Source organism: Patagioenas fasciata, chromosome 11 (genome assembly GCF_037038585.1).
Source record: "Patagioenas fasciata isolate bPatFas1 chromosome 11, bPatFas1.hap1, whole genome shotgun sequence".
Lineage (NCBI taxonomy): Eukaryota > Metazoa > Chordata > Aves > Columbiformes > Columbidae > Patagioenas > Patagioenas fasciata.
This window is the reverse complement of record NC_092530.1, coordinates 8,120,041-8,137,810: the sequence shown is the minus strand read 5'-3', so window position 1 is coordinate 8,137,810 and position 17,770 is coordinate 8,120,041. Positions and strand designations below refer to the sequence as shown.

General features: G+C 46.9%; 3 protein-coding genes across 3 annotated transcripts; 1 reads left to right on the top strand and 2 right to left on the bottom strand.

The window, feature by feature from the left end:
* Nucleotides 1-1,531: 1,531 nt before the first annotated feature.
* On the top strand, nucleotides 1,532-6,679 carry LOC136106338 (glutamine amidotransferase-like class 1 domain-containing protein 3, mitochondrial). The gene is made up of 4 exons (XM_065846662.2): nucleotides 1,532-1,693; nucleotides 3,878-4,049; nucleotides 4,493-4,694; nucleotides 6,002-6,679. Exons 1-4 carry the CDS (start codon nucleotides 1,586-1,588, stop codon nucleotides 6,192-6,194), a joined length of 675 nt encoding a protein of 224 aa, XP_065702734.1. The 5' UTR covers nucleotides 1,532-1,585; the 3' UTR covers nucleotides 6,195-6,679.
* Nucleotides 6,680-8,663: 1,984 nt separating this feature from the next.
* LOC136106176 (centrin-1-like) lies at nucleotides 8,664-10,730 on the bottom strand. The gene is made up of 5 exons (XM_071813666.1): nucleotides 10,677-10,730; nucleotides 10,437-10,490; nucleotides 10,180-10,308; nucleotides 9,270-9,407; nucleotides 8,664-9,051 (listed from the first exon to the last, which is right to left on the bottom strand). Exons 1-5 carry the CDS (start codon nucleotides 10,728-10,730, stop codon nucleotides 8,965-8,967), a joined length of 462 nt encoding a protein of 153 aa, XP_071669767.1. The 3' UTR covers nucleotides 8,664-8,964.
* Nucleotides 10,731-13,515: 2,785 nt separating this feature from the next.
* Nucleotides 13,516-17,530, bottom strand: LOC136106174 (centrin-2-like). Its single transcript, XM_065846319.2, has 4 exons — nucleotides 17,169-17,530; nucleotides 15,287-15,415; nucleotides 14,447-14,584; nucleotides 13,516-13,724 (listed from the first exon to the last, which is right to left on the bottom strand). The coding sequence occupies exons 1-4, from the start codon at nucleotides 17,412-17,414 to the stop codon at nucleotides 13,635-13,637; spliced, it is 603 nt and encodes a 200-aa protein (XP_065702391.1). The 5' UTR covers nucleotides 17,415-17,530; the 3' UTR covers nucleotides 13,516-13,634.
* Between the last annotated feature and the right edge of the window lie 240 nt (nucleotides 17,531-17,770).

Below are 17,770 nucleotides of genomic sequence, written 5' to 3'. Positions count from 1 at the left end.
TGCTGCTTGTAGAGGCAGTAGCTGGGAGTATGTGGTGCCTGATACCACTGGTTTTAAGAGATGCACACAATAAACGAAATCACATGCATTAGCAAGGATTATCTTCCTCAGGCCTGCTATGACTAATGAACTTGACAAAACACTATCTTATTATACACAAGACGTACTTCACGTCTCTTCCAAACATGACAGACACCCAAGGAAAATTTTTTACGAATAACCTGAAAAACATTCTTCAGCCATGTCGCATGAAGTTTTTTGTTCGCTGAAGAATGGCAAGACAACCTGAACAGGCCACAGTTATTTCAACAGTTGAAACATAATAGAGAGGCACACAACCACCTCAGGTGTGAGCATTTCAAGGATAAGGAAGAACAAATCTCTGCATGAACAAGGGGCTTTTCCCATCACATGCTGAGAATCTTGCTGCCATGTGTCCCTACAGGGGTCAAGGCGCTGCCACTTCCTGGTACCACATTCCCAGCAAATGGTGCTGTTGATGAAGAATCGAGTAATTAATTTCTTATCTCAGGACCCAAAGGCCGGGAAGCCACCACAAGTGAGTGCAAAACATCTGCTCTTGAGAGATGGGATATGAGGATAGGAACGTTTAAGGTCAGAAAAGGAAACCTTGGTGTTAAAGACTGAGGCTGCCTAAGCAGTGTAGGGTTTAAAAAATGGGGCATGGAGAGGCATGCATTGGCTTGAATACTTGCTCTGGGCAGGCTCCCTTTGATACCATCTTATGTGCAAAGAGTTTGGTACTTTATCACAGAATCACAGAATCCCAGAGTGTCAGGGGTTGGAAGGGACCTGGAAAGCTCATCCAGTGCAATCCCCCCATGGAGCAGGAACACCCAGCTGAGGTTCCACAGGAAGGTGTCCAGGCGGGTTTGAATGTCTGCAGAGAAGGAGACTCCACAGCCTCCCTGGGCAGCCTGGGCCAGGCTCTGACACCCTCACCATGAACAAGTTTCTTCTCATATTTAAGTGGAACCTCCTGTGTTCCAATTTGCACCCATTGCCCCTTGTCCTATCACTGGCTGTCACTGAGAAGAGCCTGGCTCCATCCTCCTGACACTGCCCCTTTCCATATTGATCCCCATGAATGAGTCCCCCCTCAGTCTCCTCCAGCTCCAGAGCCCCAGCTCCCTCAGCCTTTCCTCACACGGGAGATGCTCCACTCCCTTCAGCATCTTGGTGGCTGCGCTGGACTCTCTGCAGCAGTTCCCTGTCCTTCTGGAGCTGAGGGGCCCAGAAGTCTGAAAAAGAACAGAAAATTGACAGCTGAGAAGGAAAAACACAGCTGCTCTGTTGAATAGGTTGTGTCAGCAGGGGAGGCTTTGGAGACAACGTTCTGAGAAGATCTGCAAGGGAGCAGTCAGTTGAGGAAACAAATAATATTTACATACCCTGCCTGTGGCACTGGAAATAAAACCCTCTTGCCAGTAAGAAATTCAGCCCAACCCTCCCGGCCCCACCTGCTCCTGGGGGAGGGATCGTGCTATAAAAGACTCCCGGCCATGAACAGAGCTGCACAGCGATCTGGGGCTCTCCGGGGAATCCTCCTGCTCTGGCTGTGACCATGGGAAAGAGAGTGGCCGTGGTGCTGGCCGGCTGTGGGGTGTACGACGGGAGCGAGATCCACGAGTCTTCGGCTGTGCTGGTGCATCTCAGCAGGGAGGGGGCACAGGTAAGAGGCACCTGCCCCATCTCTGCCTCCTTTTGTCCCGCTCTGCTTTTCAATCTCTCTCTTACTTGTGTCTAAGGAGCTTTGCGGCTCGCTGGACAATCACAAGCTCCCCGTTGCTGCTGGGGTAATTGCGAAGCCAAAGCAAACGGCACAGCGCAGGGGCTGCTGCAGCAAGCGTGGAGAACGCCCTGCTCTCTACGAGAGGATTGGCTTGGGGCTCTGTGTTCAGTGTATCCAAGCTCTGAAACAAACTTTCCTAAATGCATTCTCTGTTCTTTTTGGCTTGCACTTCCTCTTTTCTGCTTGGGTATTTCTGTTTTTAAAGGCTGCTATGGTTTTTGGCTGGTTGAAATTCATCTTTTTAAAACTCTGAAGATTAAAACTGAAAGCAGACGGGATCTTTTGAGTTAAACTTGAAAAGGGCTAAAAGAAGCGACCCTCCAGCAGCCGTTCTAAAATGCCATTAGTTGCGACAGCCACTCTGTGAGAGTGAGAGAGGAGGGAGAGAATTTCTCTATTAAAGACTAAGGCACAGTGGGATGTACATGTGCTGCAGAGCCATCCCACCCAATTCCAAAGCCTTCAAAGTGTGTGTTCTCTGTTTGGCTTAAAGGTGAGACTTATCCAAACGTTTTCTCCGCTATGTGTAACTTTGCCTCATCTTCCCGGAGCCGCTGCAGACACGTTCCGCTGCCATACCCTGAACGGGCGGGCTCAGGGCGTCCTCCTGCACCCATCCCTTGGTCAGCAGGGACCTCTAGTGAGGGAAACTCAGGCCCTTGTTCAACCTCCTTTTCTTTTTCAGTTATGCTCACCTAGGGAAACAAAGAGTAGCATAGCATAGAATATTTCAGTTGTAAGGGACCTACAATGACCATCCAGCATGACCACTTCAGGGCTGCCCAAAAGTTAAAGCATGTTATTAAGGGCATTGTCCAGATGCCTCTTAAACACCGACAGGCTTGGGGCATTGACCACCTCCCTAGGAAGCCTGTTCCAGTGTCTGACCACACTCACGGTAAAGAAATGCTTCCTAATGTCCAGTCTAAATCTCCCTGGTGCAGCTCTGAACCATTCCTGCATGTCCTGCCCCTGGATCCAGGGAGCTCCGCACCTTCCTCTCCACATCTCCTCTCAGGAAGCTGCAGAGAGCCCTGAGGTCACGTCCTAGGAAAACAGTGGCTGGGGAAAAGAAAATCACAGCCCTGCCTTTGGGGGAGATGTGGTTTGAGAGCAGCTTGCTCGGTGGGCAGCGGCTGTAGGGGATGATGGGCTCGGGGGGGCAGCTCTGGGGGGCTGCCCCAGTGATAGTGATTGATTGCTTGGGATGCAGAAATGGCTCTTGGGACACTAAATTTTCCTAGGAAGGAAAGGAGTCACTGCTCCCTCTCCAGAGCTTCAGGCACCAAAACAAGCTTTTGCTAACAACACCCTCATTCCTTTAGGATCAGAGTAAATGTTCCTGTGCAGAAGCTACAAAAGACTTTTTCTTTCTTGCTCTCTTTTCTCTTTTTTCCTTCCTTTCTTCCTTCCTTCCTTCCTTCCTTCCTTCCTTCCTTCCTTCCTTCCTTCCTTCCTTCCTTCCTTCCTTCCTTCCTTCCTTCCTTCCTTCCTTCCTTCCCTCCCTCCCTCCTTCCCTCCTTCCTTCCCTCCTTCCCTCCTTCCCTCCCTCCTTCCCTCCTTCCTTCCCTCCTTCCCTCCTTCCCTCCCTCCTTCCCTCCCTCCTTCCCTCCCTCCTTCCCTCCCTCCTTCCCTCCTTCCTTCCCTCCTTCCTTCCTTCCTTCCTTCCTTCCTTCCTTCCTTCCTTCCTTCCTTCCTTCCTTCCTTCCTTCCTTCCTCCCTCCCTCCCTCCCTCCCTCCCTCCCTTCCTTCCTCCCTCCCTTCCTCCCTCCCTTCCTTCCTCCCTCCCTTCCTTCCTTCCTCCCTCCCTTCCCTCCTTCCCTACTTCCTTCCCTACTTCCTTCCCTCCTCTCTTTCCTTCCTTCCTTCGCTCCTCTCTTTCCTTTCACCTCCCTACAACAATAACCTTCCTGACACCGCTATCAGACACAGATAAGCCTGAAGGTCACTCACTGCATTCACCAGCAAAGCTCTTTCCTAACAAAGTAACTCAAGCATTTTCATTCACTACCAATGATCTTTAACACACCTGAAGGATGACAGAACTCTTCTCCCTCTCCCCAGGCAGAGGTTTATGCTCCCAATGTTGACCAGATGCACGTGGTGGACCACGTGAAAGGACAACCAACCCCGGAGAAGCGCAATGTGTTAGTCGAAAGTGCCAGAATAGCCCGAGGCAACATCAAGGATCTGGCCAAGCTGGATGTCAAGGGGCTGGATGCCCTGATCATCCCAGGTAGGAAGAGGTTGGGACAGAGTGGGGTGACTCAAAAGCAGAAAGCTCGATCAGCCTGGCAATTCCTCTTTAGTGAAAGCCTGACTGCGTGATTTCAGTGGGGAGGGATGAGCCCTGGGGCAAGGATTAAGAGACAAGTGAAAACTTGTCAGGATGTTGCACCACAATTCAGAAAATAACTCATGGGTGAAACACAACACCCAGCAGAACATTGACACGGCTCTGCTTCACTTCTGTATGGAGGTGAGAAAGGTGCTGTGGTGTCTCATCTCCTGGCGCTCAGCTCACAAAGGTACAACTTGTCTGGTTTTAATTATTTCATCAACATTGGACAAACGCTGCCATGCACCAAATCCACTTGAGCATTCTACCAAGTGATACCTAAAATAAAATCCTGTCCTGGAGTACTGGTGTTCCACTCTAATCCATTTCTATTTTCTCAGGTGGCTTTGGAGTGGCTAAAAACCTGAGTACTTGGGCCACCCAAGGCAAGAACTGCACCATCTCCAAAGAGGTGGAGGACGTCCTGAAGGCATTCCACGCTGCCAAAAAGCCCATTGGCCTCTGCTGCATCTCCCCAGTGCTGGCCGCCAAAATCTTCCCAGGCTGCGAGCTGACCGTGGGTCACGACACAGAGTGTGAGAAGTGAGTAACCTCGGAGTGCTGCTAGGAAAGAGTCAGCAGTGCCTCCCCAATGCACACAGCGCCCTGTCTCAGCTGTCCTGCCCAGACATCTGAAGTCTTGAGATGAGCTGAACGTTATTTCTGACAATGAACGATCCACATAATGCGTTTAGTAAATTAACCTTAGCTGATAAATTAAATAATTAGAGTTTTTGATGTACCCCTTGTCAGTTACACATTCCACTAGGTATGTCTTGTGTTAAAATTAGAAACTGGATTTTACTTTTTACAGTTTCTGGTAATGGGGATATTTTACCATATGGGGGCACAAGAGAATACAAGAATCACAAAGGAATAAATCAGATTTTGAGTCAGGAAGACATTCAGATGTCTGGAGAGGAGGAGAACCTGTCCTTCCCTTATGCAGGAGCAGAGGGAGGACACTGAGGGGTCAGTGGCACAAACAGGAGCAGCAGGTGCTCGTTTCCTCCATCACCAGGCAAAACCCATCCTGCCATCACACTCCTCCTCACAGGCGCTGCTCCAGAGACCGACTCAGGAGTGAAGCACTAAGCCACTGTGGCCCTTTGAAGAATTAACAGTTAAAGGTTGAAACTCTTCTAGCACCCAGAAGAATTGTTTTGTTATTCATCAGCAGATCAGAGGGCGGGCTGTACCAGCAGATTTGTTGGCATTTTTGTATACTTCTGATGGCTTAAAATAAGACACTTTATTTTAAATATAATTTTATATTTGCATCCCCAGTGCACGTAGCACCCTGTCTCATGCACCTCTTGGTCCCAGGGCAGGAAAGACACCAGATCACTGCCTCCTAAAGTTAAGCAGATCCCAGGTAGGAACAGGACCATTGCACAAGATTTGTCCTTAATGATATAGGAAAGCTGAATTCTCCCAGTGGCAGGGAAAGAACTAGCATGGCTTTTGATAGGAATGGCTAGGAAGTAATGTCACTTGTAGGAAGCTGGAGAAAAAAACCAAAACCAAAACAAACACTAAACACAAAGTCTGGAGTGGGCAGAGTTAAGCATTGGAACATCTATAGTGGAACATCAAGGTCTTATTTTGGCTTTACTTCTGATGTTTAACTCACTGTGATCTGAAGGTCTTTCTGGTTCTAGAGTCCTGGAGAAACTCCTCTGACAGGAATGGATTTGGATCCTGTGCAGTAGGCAGGGATTTGGATCCTATTGAGTAGGCGTTCTGCAGGGACCACCCATCTCTCTGTAATCAATCTCTCTAGGTCTTCGTCAAATCGCTGTGTAACGACAGCTTCCTCACACAGGGTTTATTCTCTTCTCTTCTTGCAGATGGCCTTATGCAAAGACTGCTGAGACCATGAAGGAACTTGGCTGCAAGCACGTGAACAAACACGTCACTGAAATTCATGTGGATGTGAAGAACAAGCTGGTGACCACCAGCGCCTTCATGTGCAACGCCCCCATCCATGAGATCTATGATGGCATCGGAAAAATGGTCAAAGAAGTGGTCAGACTTGCCTGAATGCTGCAAAGCCACAGAACCCATCTCCTCTGGAGCGCGGGCACTGAGCCTTCGATAATGTTCTTCCCCTTTCATACTTGTGTGTCACCAAACTGCGACCTGCATGGAGTTGTTCCCCCCCACCAGCCCGCACTGGGGGCTGCTGGGGAGGGGGAACTCCGGAGCAATGGAGCGTTGTCACGTTCTGCTGAGGACATACCACTTACTGACAGCAAACTGGCAGTAACTGGAGTGTGGGCACCAGCTTTCCCTGGGGCTCCAACACAGCCGCTCTTTGGTTCCAAGTGGCTGAAGAGCTGCCCAGGTCACGTCAGCCATGACTGGGCTGACCTGACATGAGCACATCACGTCCCTTTCTGAGATTCCTTACGCATCCATCTTTGCCCATACTTCAGAGCCCCCCACATACCTGCACCTCGCAGAACAGATGAATTAGCGGCTAAAGGAAGGATTATGGTTCTGCTGCTAAATAAAACTTGAAACTTTTTACATGGGCTGAATTCTGCTTTCTCTTTTTTTTTTTTTTTTTGCTTTTTACTCAGGTTTAGGACATGTGTCAAGGGTTAAGATTGTGGGGTGACAATCAAACCCTGGCAGATGTATCGTTAACCTCCTCTCCCCACCACTTCCCCCTTTTACCCCTCCCTCTCTCCCCTTCCCACTCAGCACAGGCAATCGGGAGGTACAGAAGGACAGAGAGAAGAGAGTTGGAAAAATTAAAGATGTTTTACTAACGCTACTGATAAAATAGAGAAAATAATACAAAATATACAAAACCAATCTGGAAAGTCCCAGCAACTGCAGAGCCGGCACCCGAAGTCCTGGACTGGACTCTGTAGCCAACTGGAGCTGGATTCAGTCTGTCACTGGGCCTCAGTTCACAGGGACGACCAGCAAGGTCCTCTCCTAATGTCGGCCATAAGGAAAAGGGACGAGATTCTGGTGATCTCCCACTTTTACATGAAGTATTCACATGAATGGGATGTTATACACAGTTGGTCAGTTTCTTGGTCACCGGTTTCTCGTTGCCCCTCTCACGAGATGTCCATCCGTGCTTATCAATAAGTTTGCATTCCATTGCTAGGTTTACCAAAACATGTATCTGGTTCTCCAGGAAAACACAGCTAATATGAAGGCTTTAGCTGACAGGTAAGATTCACTAAAAGAGAAACTTCGTTTTTAACAAAACCAGGACAGACATGCTTTTAGTGCTACTGGTTGGCCAACGAGTGGGGAATATGATACAGGAAGAAGTTACCAGCAACAAACCCCACTTGTTTTGCTAGGATTTGTCAGAACCCAGACTTGGGCATGAATACAACACGGGTGAAAGCAGAACCAAACCCACGTTAGCATCCATGAGAGGTTAAATTCTTCCCTTGTATTAACAGAAGACCTGCTATGATAGCACGGGGTATTTTAGGAGCAGTCTTCCATACTGCTCCTAGGCAGAAAAAGTCCAGGGCAAGGTGCAGGCATCCCAGAGAGAGCGTCCAGTCTCTAGGACAATTCCTTGGAATAACCATTCTACATGACAACAGGGCTGTTTGCACAGGTTGGTAAGGCCAGAGGGAACCATTTGTTCAGGTAATCCCACTGCTCTGTGGGAGCTGTGAAGAGCACAGGGAATTACATCAGGCTGAGGCTGCCTGAGAGGGTTCAGTCTTGGCCTGAAGATGTTGCCGTGGCATTTGACAGCTCATTCTCACTGTTAACCAGCGTCATTCAAGATAAGTCATGCTTTATTTCTCTCCTGTAGCTGAAGAACTCACTTCCAGAACAAGTCCATGGGAGACCAGGCCTCAGAGCTGCACCGTTTTCTCCCATACTGTTACTTCTGAAGGGGAATCCACAGCTTAACCTGTTCATTACCTTAGGGCAAGTAATTGTTCCCAAACCCTTGAAGTCGTCTATTGCACAATGAGGGACTTTAGGAATGGTACAGAAGTTTCTGCCTTAAGTACTGACTTTTGAGAGTTATACAGGACTTTCTGTGATTAAGATTGTTTTGACTCGATTACCAGATAGGCTGAAAAGAATGTAGAATCATGGAATCACAGAAAGGTTTGGGTTGGAGGGACCTTCCCAGCTCCCCCAGTGCCCCCCCTGCCATGAGCAGGGACATCTTCACCAGCTCAGGTTGCTCAGAGCCCCGTCCAGCCTGGCCTGGGATGTCTCCAGGGATGGTTCATCCACCACCTCTCTGGCCAACCTGGGCCAGGCTCTCACCACCCTCGGTGTACAAAATTTCTTGCTCATGTCCAGCCTGAATCTCCTCTCTTTTAGTTTAAAACCACCAGCCCTTGTCCTGTCACAACAGACCCTGCTAAAAAGTCTGTCTCCATCTTTCTAATGAGGCCCTAAGTACTAAAAGGACAAAATAATGTCTTTATTATGTAAATATTTATTTTAATAACAGCAGTAATAGTAATAATAATAATAAGTATTATAATTATAATTGTAGTCTTTATTATGTAAATGTAAATATAAGAGGGAGAATTCCAGGGACTGACCAAGGAATTTGAATTCATCTCTGACTTTGCATCCAACCCACACAGACACAAGCTGGTAACAACACTGTTTGCTGGGATGTGGAAAACGGCTTCCACTAGTGGAATGGAAAAATCAGACTTAAAGATGAAACATTAGCAATATTTTGGCGGTTTTGACACCCAAGAAAGGCAACACACAAGAAATAAGAAAGCTGAACAAAATGACATAGTAAGCAGGTGTTTATATGGGAACGGGAGAGAAAAAGAAAATCCTGTAGTTACAGGTCAGCCAGTGTCAGAATCCGTAGGAACTCCTCTTCATCCACTTCCCCATCTCCATCCACATCTGCTTCATCAATCATCTCCTGCGGGACAGCACAGATTTGGAGACCAGGTTAGGCTGGATCAGAGAGGGTGGATGCTCACAAAGTGCAAACCCCAAGGAAGGTCTCAGGCAAGGCCCCAGCGAGACAGAGATTGTGTCCCCTGCAAAGCCACAATCCCCCAACCAGTCTTCCCCACAGTAAGGCACTGCCCTCACTCTCTGAGGAGAGCACAAGGAATAGGTTTGTACTTCACAAACCTGCAGCTCCTCCTCCGTGATGTCTTCCCCGACCTCCTCAGCCACCGCCTTGAGATCCTCTAAGGAGATCTTGCCAGTGCCATCGCAATCAAACGCTTTGAAAGCTTTCAGGATCTCCTTCTTCTCACATGGCTCCGCCTTAGCAAGGAAATGGAAAAATGCCATTGTGTAAATATAACATCATGCCACCCTACAATCCCTAGTCAGGCACTTAAGACAGAAAACGCAATCAAATCCAAGACATCATGCTGGGGAAAATGTGGCCATAGAAGAGGGTGATCTGCTTTGACTTTCCCCCATATAACAGCGTATTAAAGGAAAAGCCCTCAGAGAATTTGTCTGAGTGGCACAGGGGCTTGGCCTGTTTGAGCCATGGGAATCTCAGAGGGGCGACGAGGACACGGAACAGAAGCAAAGAGCCGGTATCAAATATCAGCTTTGGGGACACCGCATGAGTCTGAGCGGCTGAGTGTCAGTGGGTATTGAGGAATTATTTCACTACAGATGGTGAATTGTTCGGCTGATGTATGTTTGCTCACCGCTGCCTTGAAGAGAAATAGCCCTGTGACTATAAAGACAGAATGGAAATGTCATACGGAAGGTTTAAGGAAGGGAGATGGGGACTCTCAGGTGCTGTGCGTGCTCAGGGATGGGAAGGGGGTTTCTGCTGGGATGCAGCTGTCTCTGTCTGAACCAGCCATCCTGCCACCTCTGCGGTTCACAGAAAGAGGCAAGAGGGGTAAGACAATTCACCCAAGGGTAGATCTCTCACATAGCTCAGATTAAACTCCCGAAACACTGCTGTTTCTGCCCTGCAGGGAACCAGAGTGACCCAATCTGCAGTGGCTACCTCCATCATAGAGTTTGGCAAGAGGAATTTCACTCTTTGTGACCGGCTGGGCTCACATACCATTTTCTGAGTCATCACCTGCAGATAAGACCGAAAGGTTACCTTCCCTGACCCTTCTTCTCCTAATTCAGAGACTATTTTCTTCATTTCACTTTTCTCCAATTCACAGCCCAGAGCCCTCACGTTTATCTGCCAAAAGAGAAAACAGACCAATGCTTGGTGTACAAATCGCACAAAGAGAGAAAGACACTTGAAACAAGCAGGTACATGATAGCGGTGAAAAAAAAAAAACAACTTTTCATTACCAGCTATTCAACCATGATTTTGTCTTTAGAGAAGAGGGTTTTGCCAAACACCTGTAGTGTGAGACCCTGAAAAATTAACAGCAAAGAGCTGTCAGCAGGGGCCAAGGAGGGAGACCCTGGTCCCTCCTCAGGATACCTGGCTGTACGTGGCACGAACCTCACACCACTGATGGCCCCACAACGAAGTCACGGTTCAGAGTCTGGTAGCACAGCAGGTGCTCCAAAAGCAACAGGTGGTAAACACCAGTTCACCTGTTGCTGCTTTGAAGAGGTGTTTATCAGGGGCTTGTAAATGATTTGCCCCATTTCCAACACTTCTGTTTATTGCCAGTCACTTCTGTTTGACGACAGTAATTCAAATTCAAAGTACAACTGTGGTCACGAAGTGACTGTGTGATTTCTACCAGCCTGAGGGGACCCAGGCTTCCGATCCCAATCCGGGTTAATCAGACTGGGCAAACACACCTCACAGAGCAGCAGACTGAGCTGCCATCAGCTACAGAAACTTGCACTGTGTATGGAAAGGCTGTTAGGAGACGGCGGCTGTTAGAGAATTCCACCTGCAAAACATTTTTTCTCCTCAACTTCTGGAGGACAGGGGCCACTGTGAAGAAAGACAAGGTAGGAGACCTCTGATATTTGTTTCACAGCCTTACAAATAAAGGACCTGAACCTGCTACTGATCTGGGCTGAAGTCGATCAGCAGCAGAGTGATGACAAACTCTACATTCCGGTATGTTAGGTGATTTTGTTAGGTGGGAGTGTTGATGTGCTGGAGGGTAGGAAGGCTCTACAGAGGGATCTGAACTGGCTGGATGGGTGGGCTGAGGTCAATTGTCTGAGGTTCAACAAGGCCAAGCGCCAGGTCCTGCACTTGGGTCACAACAACCCCATGAACGCTCCAGGCTGGGGAAGAGCGGCTGGAAAGTGCCTGGTGGAAAAGGACCTGGGGGTGTTGGTGGCAGCGGCTGAACATGAGCCAGTGTGTGCCCAGGTGGCCAAAAAGGCCACCAGCATCCTGGCTGGTACCAGCACTGCTATGGCCAGCAGGCCCAGGGCAGTGACCGTCCCTGTGCTGTGCTGGGACCTGGGGAGGCCAAACCTTGAATCCTCGGGTAAGTTTTGGGCACCTCACAGCAAGAAAGACCTTGAGGTGCTGGAGTGAGTTGAGAGAAGGGAACAGAGCCTGCCTAAGCAAAGCACAGCCAGAGGTTCTCATTCCTGATCAGGTTTCCTTCTCCACGGCCCAGAGGCACATGAGAGCAGCAACGGGACCTCACGGGGACCGTCAGGACAAGCCAAGAGTCACTAAACCTCACAGTTTGCACCTCTAACCACGCTGCATTTTTACAGCTCCTTGCCTTCAAGTCTCCAACATCTATGAGGCCCTCGCCATCCGGATCGAACAAGTCGAAGGCCTCTCGCAGTTCTGCTCTCTCCTCTTCGGTCAGCGGGAACGCCAGCGCCGGTTCGTCCCCCAGGGAGCTCCCGCCGGCGGCGCCGCCCTCGCTGCCCGCAGCCTGGGGGACAGAGATCGGCGCCCTCTGAGCGGCCGGCGGGGCCACGGGCACTTCCCTCCGGCCCCGTTTCCCTCAGTAATGCCCCTGAGGTGTTTCTGAGGGAGGTTTTCGAGGGACAAGCAGCCGCTCCGCAGGGAACCCCCAGCCCCCGGGCAGCGCGGAGAGAGGGATCCCCGTCCCCACCGCACCGCCCACCATCCCACCGCCAGCCGTCCTCGCTGCAATCACGCTCCTCATTGGCTAACGCTCCTGCTCCTCAGAGAAAGCGCGGGGCTGATTGGTCGAGATGTACCCCTGTGGGCGGGTTCCCGGTGCCACCTGGAGTCTCGAGAGGAGCTGAACGTTATTTCCGGGAGCGAATGATCCCCACGTCGTTTATTAAGTTAACCTGAGCTGATAAATAAATAATCTACTTTCGATGTACTCCTTGTCACTTCGATATTCCTGTACCTGTGTCTCGTGTTAAATTAGAAAGCGGATCTCACTTTTTAGTTTTCTGTAATGGGGATTTTCTACCACACGAGGTCACAAGAGACCGCAAGAATTCTCTCCCTGTCTGTGCTGGAATAAACCACGTTGTCAAAGACAGAAGAACGTCTCAGACTTTCTGCAGTGATCCGGGACAAACTCAGTTCGTTTGGTTTCATGTTTAGGCCAGACGGAGAATGTTTCCCGTGTCCATGGGCTGTGGAGTCAGTTCAATGAAAAGGCTGATACGGAGTCTGTGGAAAGCAGAGGAATGAATCGGATTTGAGCCAGGAAGATGTTCCTAAGTCTGGAAAGGAGGAATCCATCCCTTGCCCAGGAGCTCCAGACACCAACTGCTGCAGCTGCTGCCTTGGGAGCGAAGCATTTAGTCACTGGGGCCCTTGGAAGAATTAACAGTTAAAAGCTGAAACTGTTCTAGTACCCAGAAAAATTTTGTTGTTTGTCAGCAGATCAGAGGGTGGGCTGTACCAGCAGATTTGTTGGCGTTTTTGTAAACTTATTTCCATGACTCAGATGGCTTAAAATAAGACACTTTATTTTAAATACAATCTTATATTTGCAAGCTCTGAATATTCCTGCAAACATACAGAGCTTTCACAGCAACAGTGGTAACTTGCCTCTTCTAAGAGATTTCTGTAGATGTGGGAACAGAATAGCACGAAGTTGCAGCATCTATTTACACTTAGCTTTTTTTCTCAGTTTAAAGAACATACTAAGAATAAGAGAGGGGATAATAACCATAAAACAGAGTATAAAAGATCCCTGGAAATATATCGGATAAAGAGTTCACTGCTGCTGTGCTCAAACCAAGACATGAAACTGAAAACATCAGCTGCTGGGGAATCAAGGTTTACATGATGCGGTTTGGAGTCCTCTCTTTACCAAACCGTAATCATCTGACACATGGTTCTTAGTCAGAGAAGGATCTGAATACTGTCACTGGAAAATGTGATTCGTGTACCAAAACTAGAGTGTAAACGTCTTCCAAGCACAAATAAGCAACCCTGTTGCTCCATGTAAACAGGTGAGCAGCTGGAAACTGTTCACAAACACAAGTTTAGGAACATCCATTTAAAAAATAGACTCATATTTTCTGCTGTCTCAAAATAAATAAAAGATTGTAAAAAAGTGAGGCACCTACCAAAAATATATACACATGGGCAAAAATAAATAAAATAAATAAAATAAATAAAATTCTGTTTCAGTAAAGGCTGGTTTTCTTCATGATCCTCAAGAATTCTTGCTCGTTCACTTCTCCATCCCCATCTCTATCTGCTTCATCGATCATATCCTGAAAGATGTTTGTATACAGAAATTAGATGCATGCTAGACTCATCAGATTAATTCAGAGTAAGAACTGCTTTTTAGTAAATTGTGTGGGGGAAGACGGTGTTAGCTCAACTTCACACCTACTATGCTATAAAATACTTACTGAAGTAGGCACTAATATTTTTTAATCTATATTTATACAGAAATCTGTATAGAAAATGTTATATTATAGCAACTTTCCTGGAAGAAACAAAGTGCTTGGAGCAGAATTGACCATATCTCCATAAAACTGCAATTTTGACAGCCACGCATGCTTAACCCATCTTTCCCCTCAGAATCCATTTCCCAGCCACAAATTGACAGAAGTTTTTTCATTTCGGCTGGGAGAGAGGGAACAGATTTTCCTATCAGGACACTAGAGAAGAGCAGGTGGAGCTGGCAGACTGCTGCCTTTACCTAAGAACTGACCCCGAGAGGGTTTCCCTCCCCCACTGACCTAGGTATTTGCATCCCTTACTCTCTCTGCTGCTTCTGGTGCTTCACAGACCAGTCAGAGATGGTTTAGCCCTCCAGATAGGAGGAGAATTAGACTGTGACTATTTACATTGGTTTTAAACTAATGTAAGTACAAATCAAATAATACATGAACATTCTGTGACAGCGTAACCTGGACCTTTCTATGGTCATACACACAAAGACAGGCAGCGAGTGTGTGTGAAACGGTTTCATATACCACGTACAAACCTTCAGCTCTTCATCTGTGATATTTTCCCCCAGTTCTTTGGCGACACGTTTGAGGTTTTGGAAAGAGATTTTGCCAGTTTCATCATCATCAAAGAGTCTGAAAGCTTTGAGAATCTCCTCTCTGGAATCTTTTTCAGCCTTAAAGAAGTAAGCACAAGTTTAAGGGAAAAAAGTAGTGGTTATGTTGTAGGTAACATTCAAACTTATAAAAGACAAGCATTAGATAAACTGAGAAACTCTATTAAAAACAAATTTCAAGAAGCCCAGCCAGCAAGAAAGATAAGTACAAAGGCTGAGGGTACACAGAGACACAGCAATGCTGCCCAAACCTCCAAGTTCCATGGAATGTTCTTCTTTCATAGTTAGCTAAACGTCTTTGGGATTTCAGTATCAGGATCTTCCACTGATAAATATCTGTTTTTACTCAGCATGTTTTAAGATTTCTTTAAAACCAGAGATTTCATCCGTAAAAATCTTAATACTCCAGGAAAGGAAATACAGTGCATTGTTACACAGTCACCCGTGTCGTGTGTCAGTGTTCCTGAGTTTTCTGCAGGCCAGAGCTGGTTTTAATCTGTGATAAAAACACCAGTTTCCTTTTTTCTCTTTTCTCACACACACACACACACACGATTGTTAAATAAACTTATTAATGACTTAATTATTTTAACCTCATATTAAAAATAAGATAGGGTAGTCAGTGTCTTGCAATTCTAACTCTTACATATTCTGTTGTTATGATTAAAACAGTGATTTCATATTGCACTAAAACAAAAGGAGATGAAAGGTACTCAGCCATTTTCAAAATTGCTTTCACTTTGAGTTTTTAAATTTACGTACCATTTTACGTGTCATCACTGCCAAGAATTCATTGAAGTTGATTTTTCCTGTTCCTTCTGTATCAGTATCTGATATCATTTTCTTGATCTCTTCTTTTTTAGGTTCAAACCCCAGTGCTCTCATGGCCACCTGCAAGGACAAAGAAACAATTTATAAAACATACAAAACTATAAAGAAAACCACAGGGGGTAAAAAAAGTTGAACCTTATACCACATCATATTAAAACACGCATTGTGTGTGTCAAGGAAAACAGCAAGGTAAGGAGCACACTTTGAGCAATGATTCTCTACAAGCACATCAAGACGCAGAAAACAGGACTGCAACCCTTCACATTCTGGAGTTGTCCTTCAGTTAATACAGAAATTTCCTAAATACATTCTTATCATCACATCTACCACCTCCAGCTTAGAACTGGCAGAAATTTGGAGGATAAGACTATACAACAGAGTCTGGGGATAAATATTTTCTCTGAGAATATTTGGATTTCTTCAGAAAGTCTTCACATACCTATTTTGGTATGTATTTTTTAAAAAGTCTTGTGATGGGCACTCAGAGCTTAAAGAGTCCCATTTTGATTAATATTTTGAAGGAAAAAAATCCCAAACTATCACGCAGTGCTGTGGAGAGCAATTTCCAAGGCTACTGAAAAATGGAATATTATTCCATTCCTGTTAAGGGAATTGCTACTAGTATTCCCTTTGCAATGAAACTGAATAATAATAATAATATTAATAACTGTAAAAGCTTAATTCAGGCCCTGTCGTAAGCAAAATGGTTAAACGGAAGACTGAGAAATATCTCAGCCAAACAACTTCAAGGCAAGGGAACTAAAATCAGTTAGTTTTTCATTTTAGTGACAAGAATCTAGTTCAGTGAATCCTGGAAAACACAATTCAAATGTGTGCCTTTCTGACAACATTCCTGTGAGCAGCATAGCCATGGACGCCTTCACTTGTAGACATACGCAGTCACACCTATACACTTTACTTTTTCCTCCTCTGATAAAGGGATGAGCGGCAAGTTTGAAATCAGTTCTTCTCCCTATGGTCTTAAGCAATACGAACATCCAGGTAGCAAACAGGAAGAGCAAATTCTGAAAGGAAAAGAAGCCCTAAGTTATTACTATTCTTCCCAAAGGGCGGGGGTAGGGAGGGGATGAAAATGTTTTCAAATAAATAAAAGTATAAAAATGAGTAACATTGCTGTATTCCATAGCTTTGACAACCTGATTTCTACTTTAGAAATGGAAAATTTGTAAAGAATGTAGGTGATAAGCTTTTATACCTTGGGGTGCAGCTCACTAACACTAATAGAATTGAGAAGCCAAGTAGTAGATTTCCTAAATCAGCATTAACCACTGCAGAATGTTGGGCTACTCCAATGTGACTTGTGACAGTGAGTAAATAAAAGGTGAAAACTCTTTTACCACAGATTTAGACTTCTCCTTCTGTAGCTGAATTATGTTTTCTTACATATAGACAGTATGAGATAATCAGGATACATCAGCTATTTGAAGAAAAGCAGGTCATGGGATTGCAGACTTAATCCACCATTTCAGTCATTCTCCTTTAATAAAAACTTGCTTATACAGGAAAATTAATTTGAACTGAGATAGCACATTATTTTAAGCATGTCTTTAACTCAGACAATAGAGAAAATACAGAACCATCAATGTACTTTGGCTAGTCTGGCCCTAAAGACATCTAATAAAGCAGTAAAGAACTATAATTAATGAGAAAAATGTACCTGCTGACAAGGTTTTATGCTGAGGGGGTGGGGAGAAAAAGAAATTTCTCCTATTTAAGGTAATTTAGGCGTTTATACCCCTATTGTTTTATAAGCACGGTAGAACAGTGCTTTTCACATTGAGAAAATTCCTACCTTTAGCTCCTTCACATCTATGGCCCCGGTGCCGTCTGTGTCAAACAGCTCAAACGCCTCCCGGACCTCCTGTCTCTGCTCCTCGGTGAGCTCCAGCTTGGGACTCGCTCTCTTCCTCTGCACCGTGGCTCTTAGCAGTGGCTTCTTAAAGCTGGAGGCCTTGGCACAACAACACGAGAACAACGGAGGATCAGGCCCCCGCCGCGGCCACTCACAGCCCCGGGAAGGGCCCCCAGCCCGCACCATGGCCTCGGGGCTGCTCCGGGCTGACACCCGCCACGGGAAGCCGGAGCGGAGCAGCGCAAGGCCCGAGGCCCCTTCCCGCCGCCGGTGAGAGAGGCCCCGGGCTGGGTCACCACCGCACTCACCATCCCGGCAGCCGCTACCTCGGGGGCGGTTCCGGTCCTGACAGACCCAGACTCAAGACCGCCCTTTTCCATTGGTTAATGCCGCTAGGCCGCTGCTATGGCAACGGCCACTCCTATTGGGTGGAGAGCCGGGCGCGGGAGGCGCTTGCGGGACAGCTATTGGCTGTTGAATGCAAGAGGCGACTGACCGGGGAGTCCTCTCCGCCTTCCGTCAACGCGATTGGCCAAAGAGGG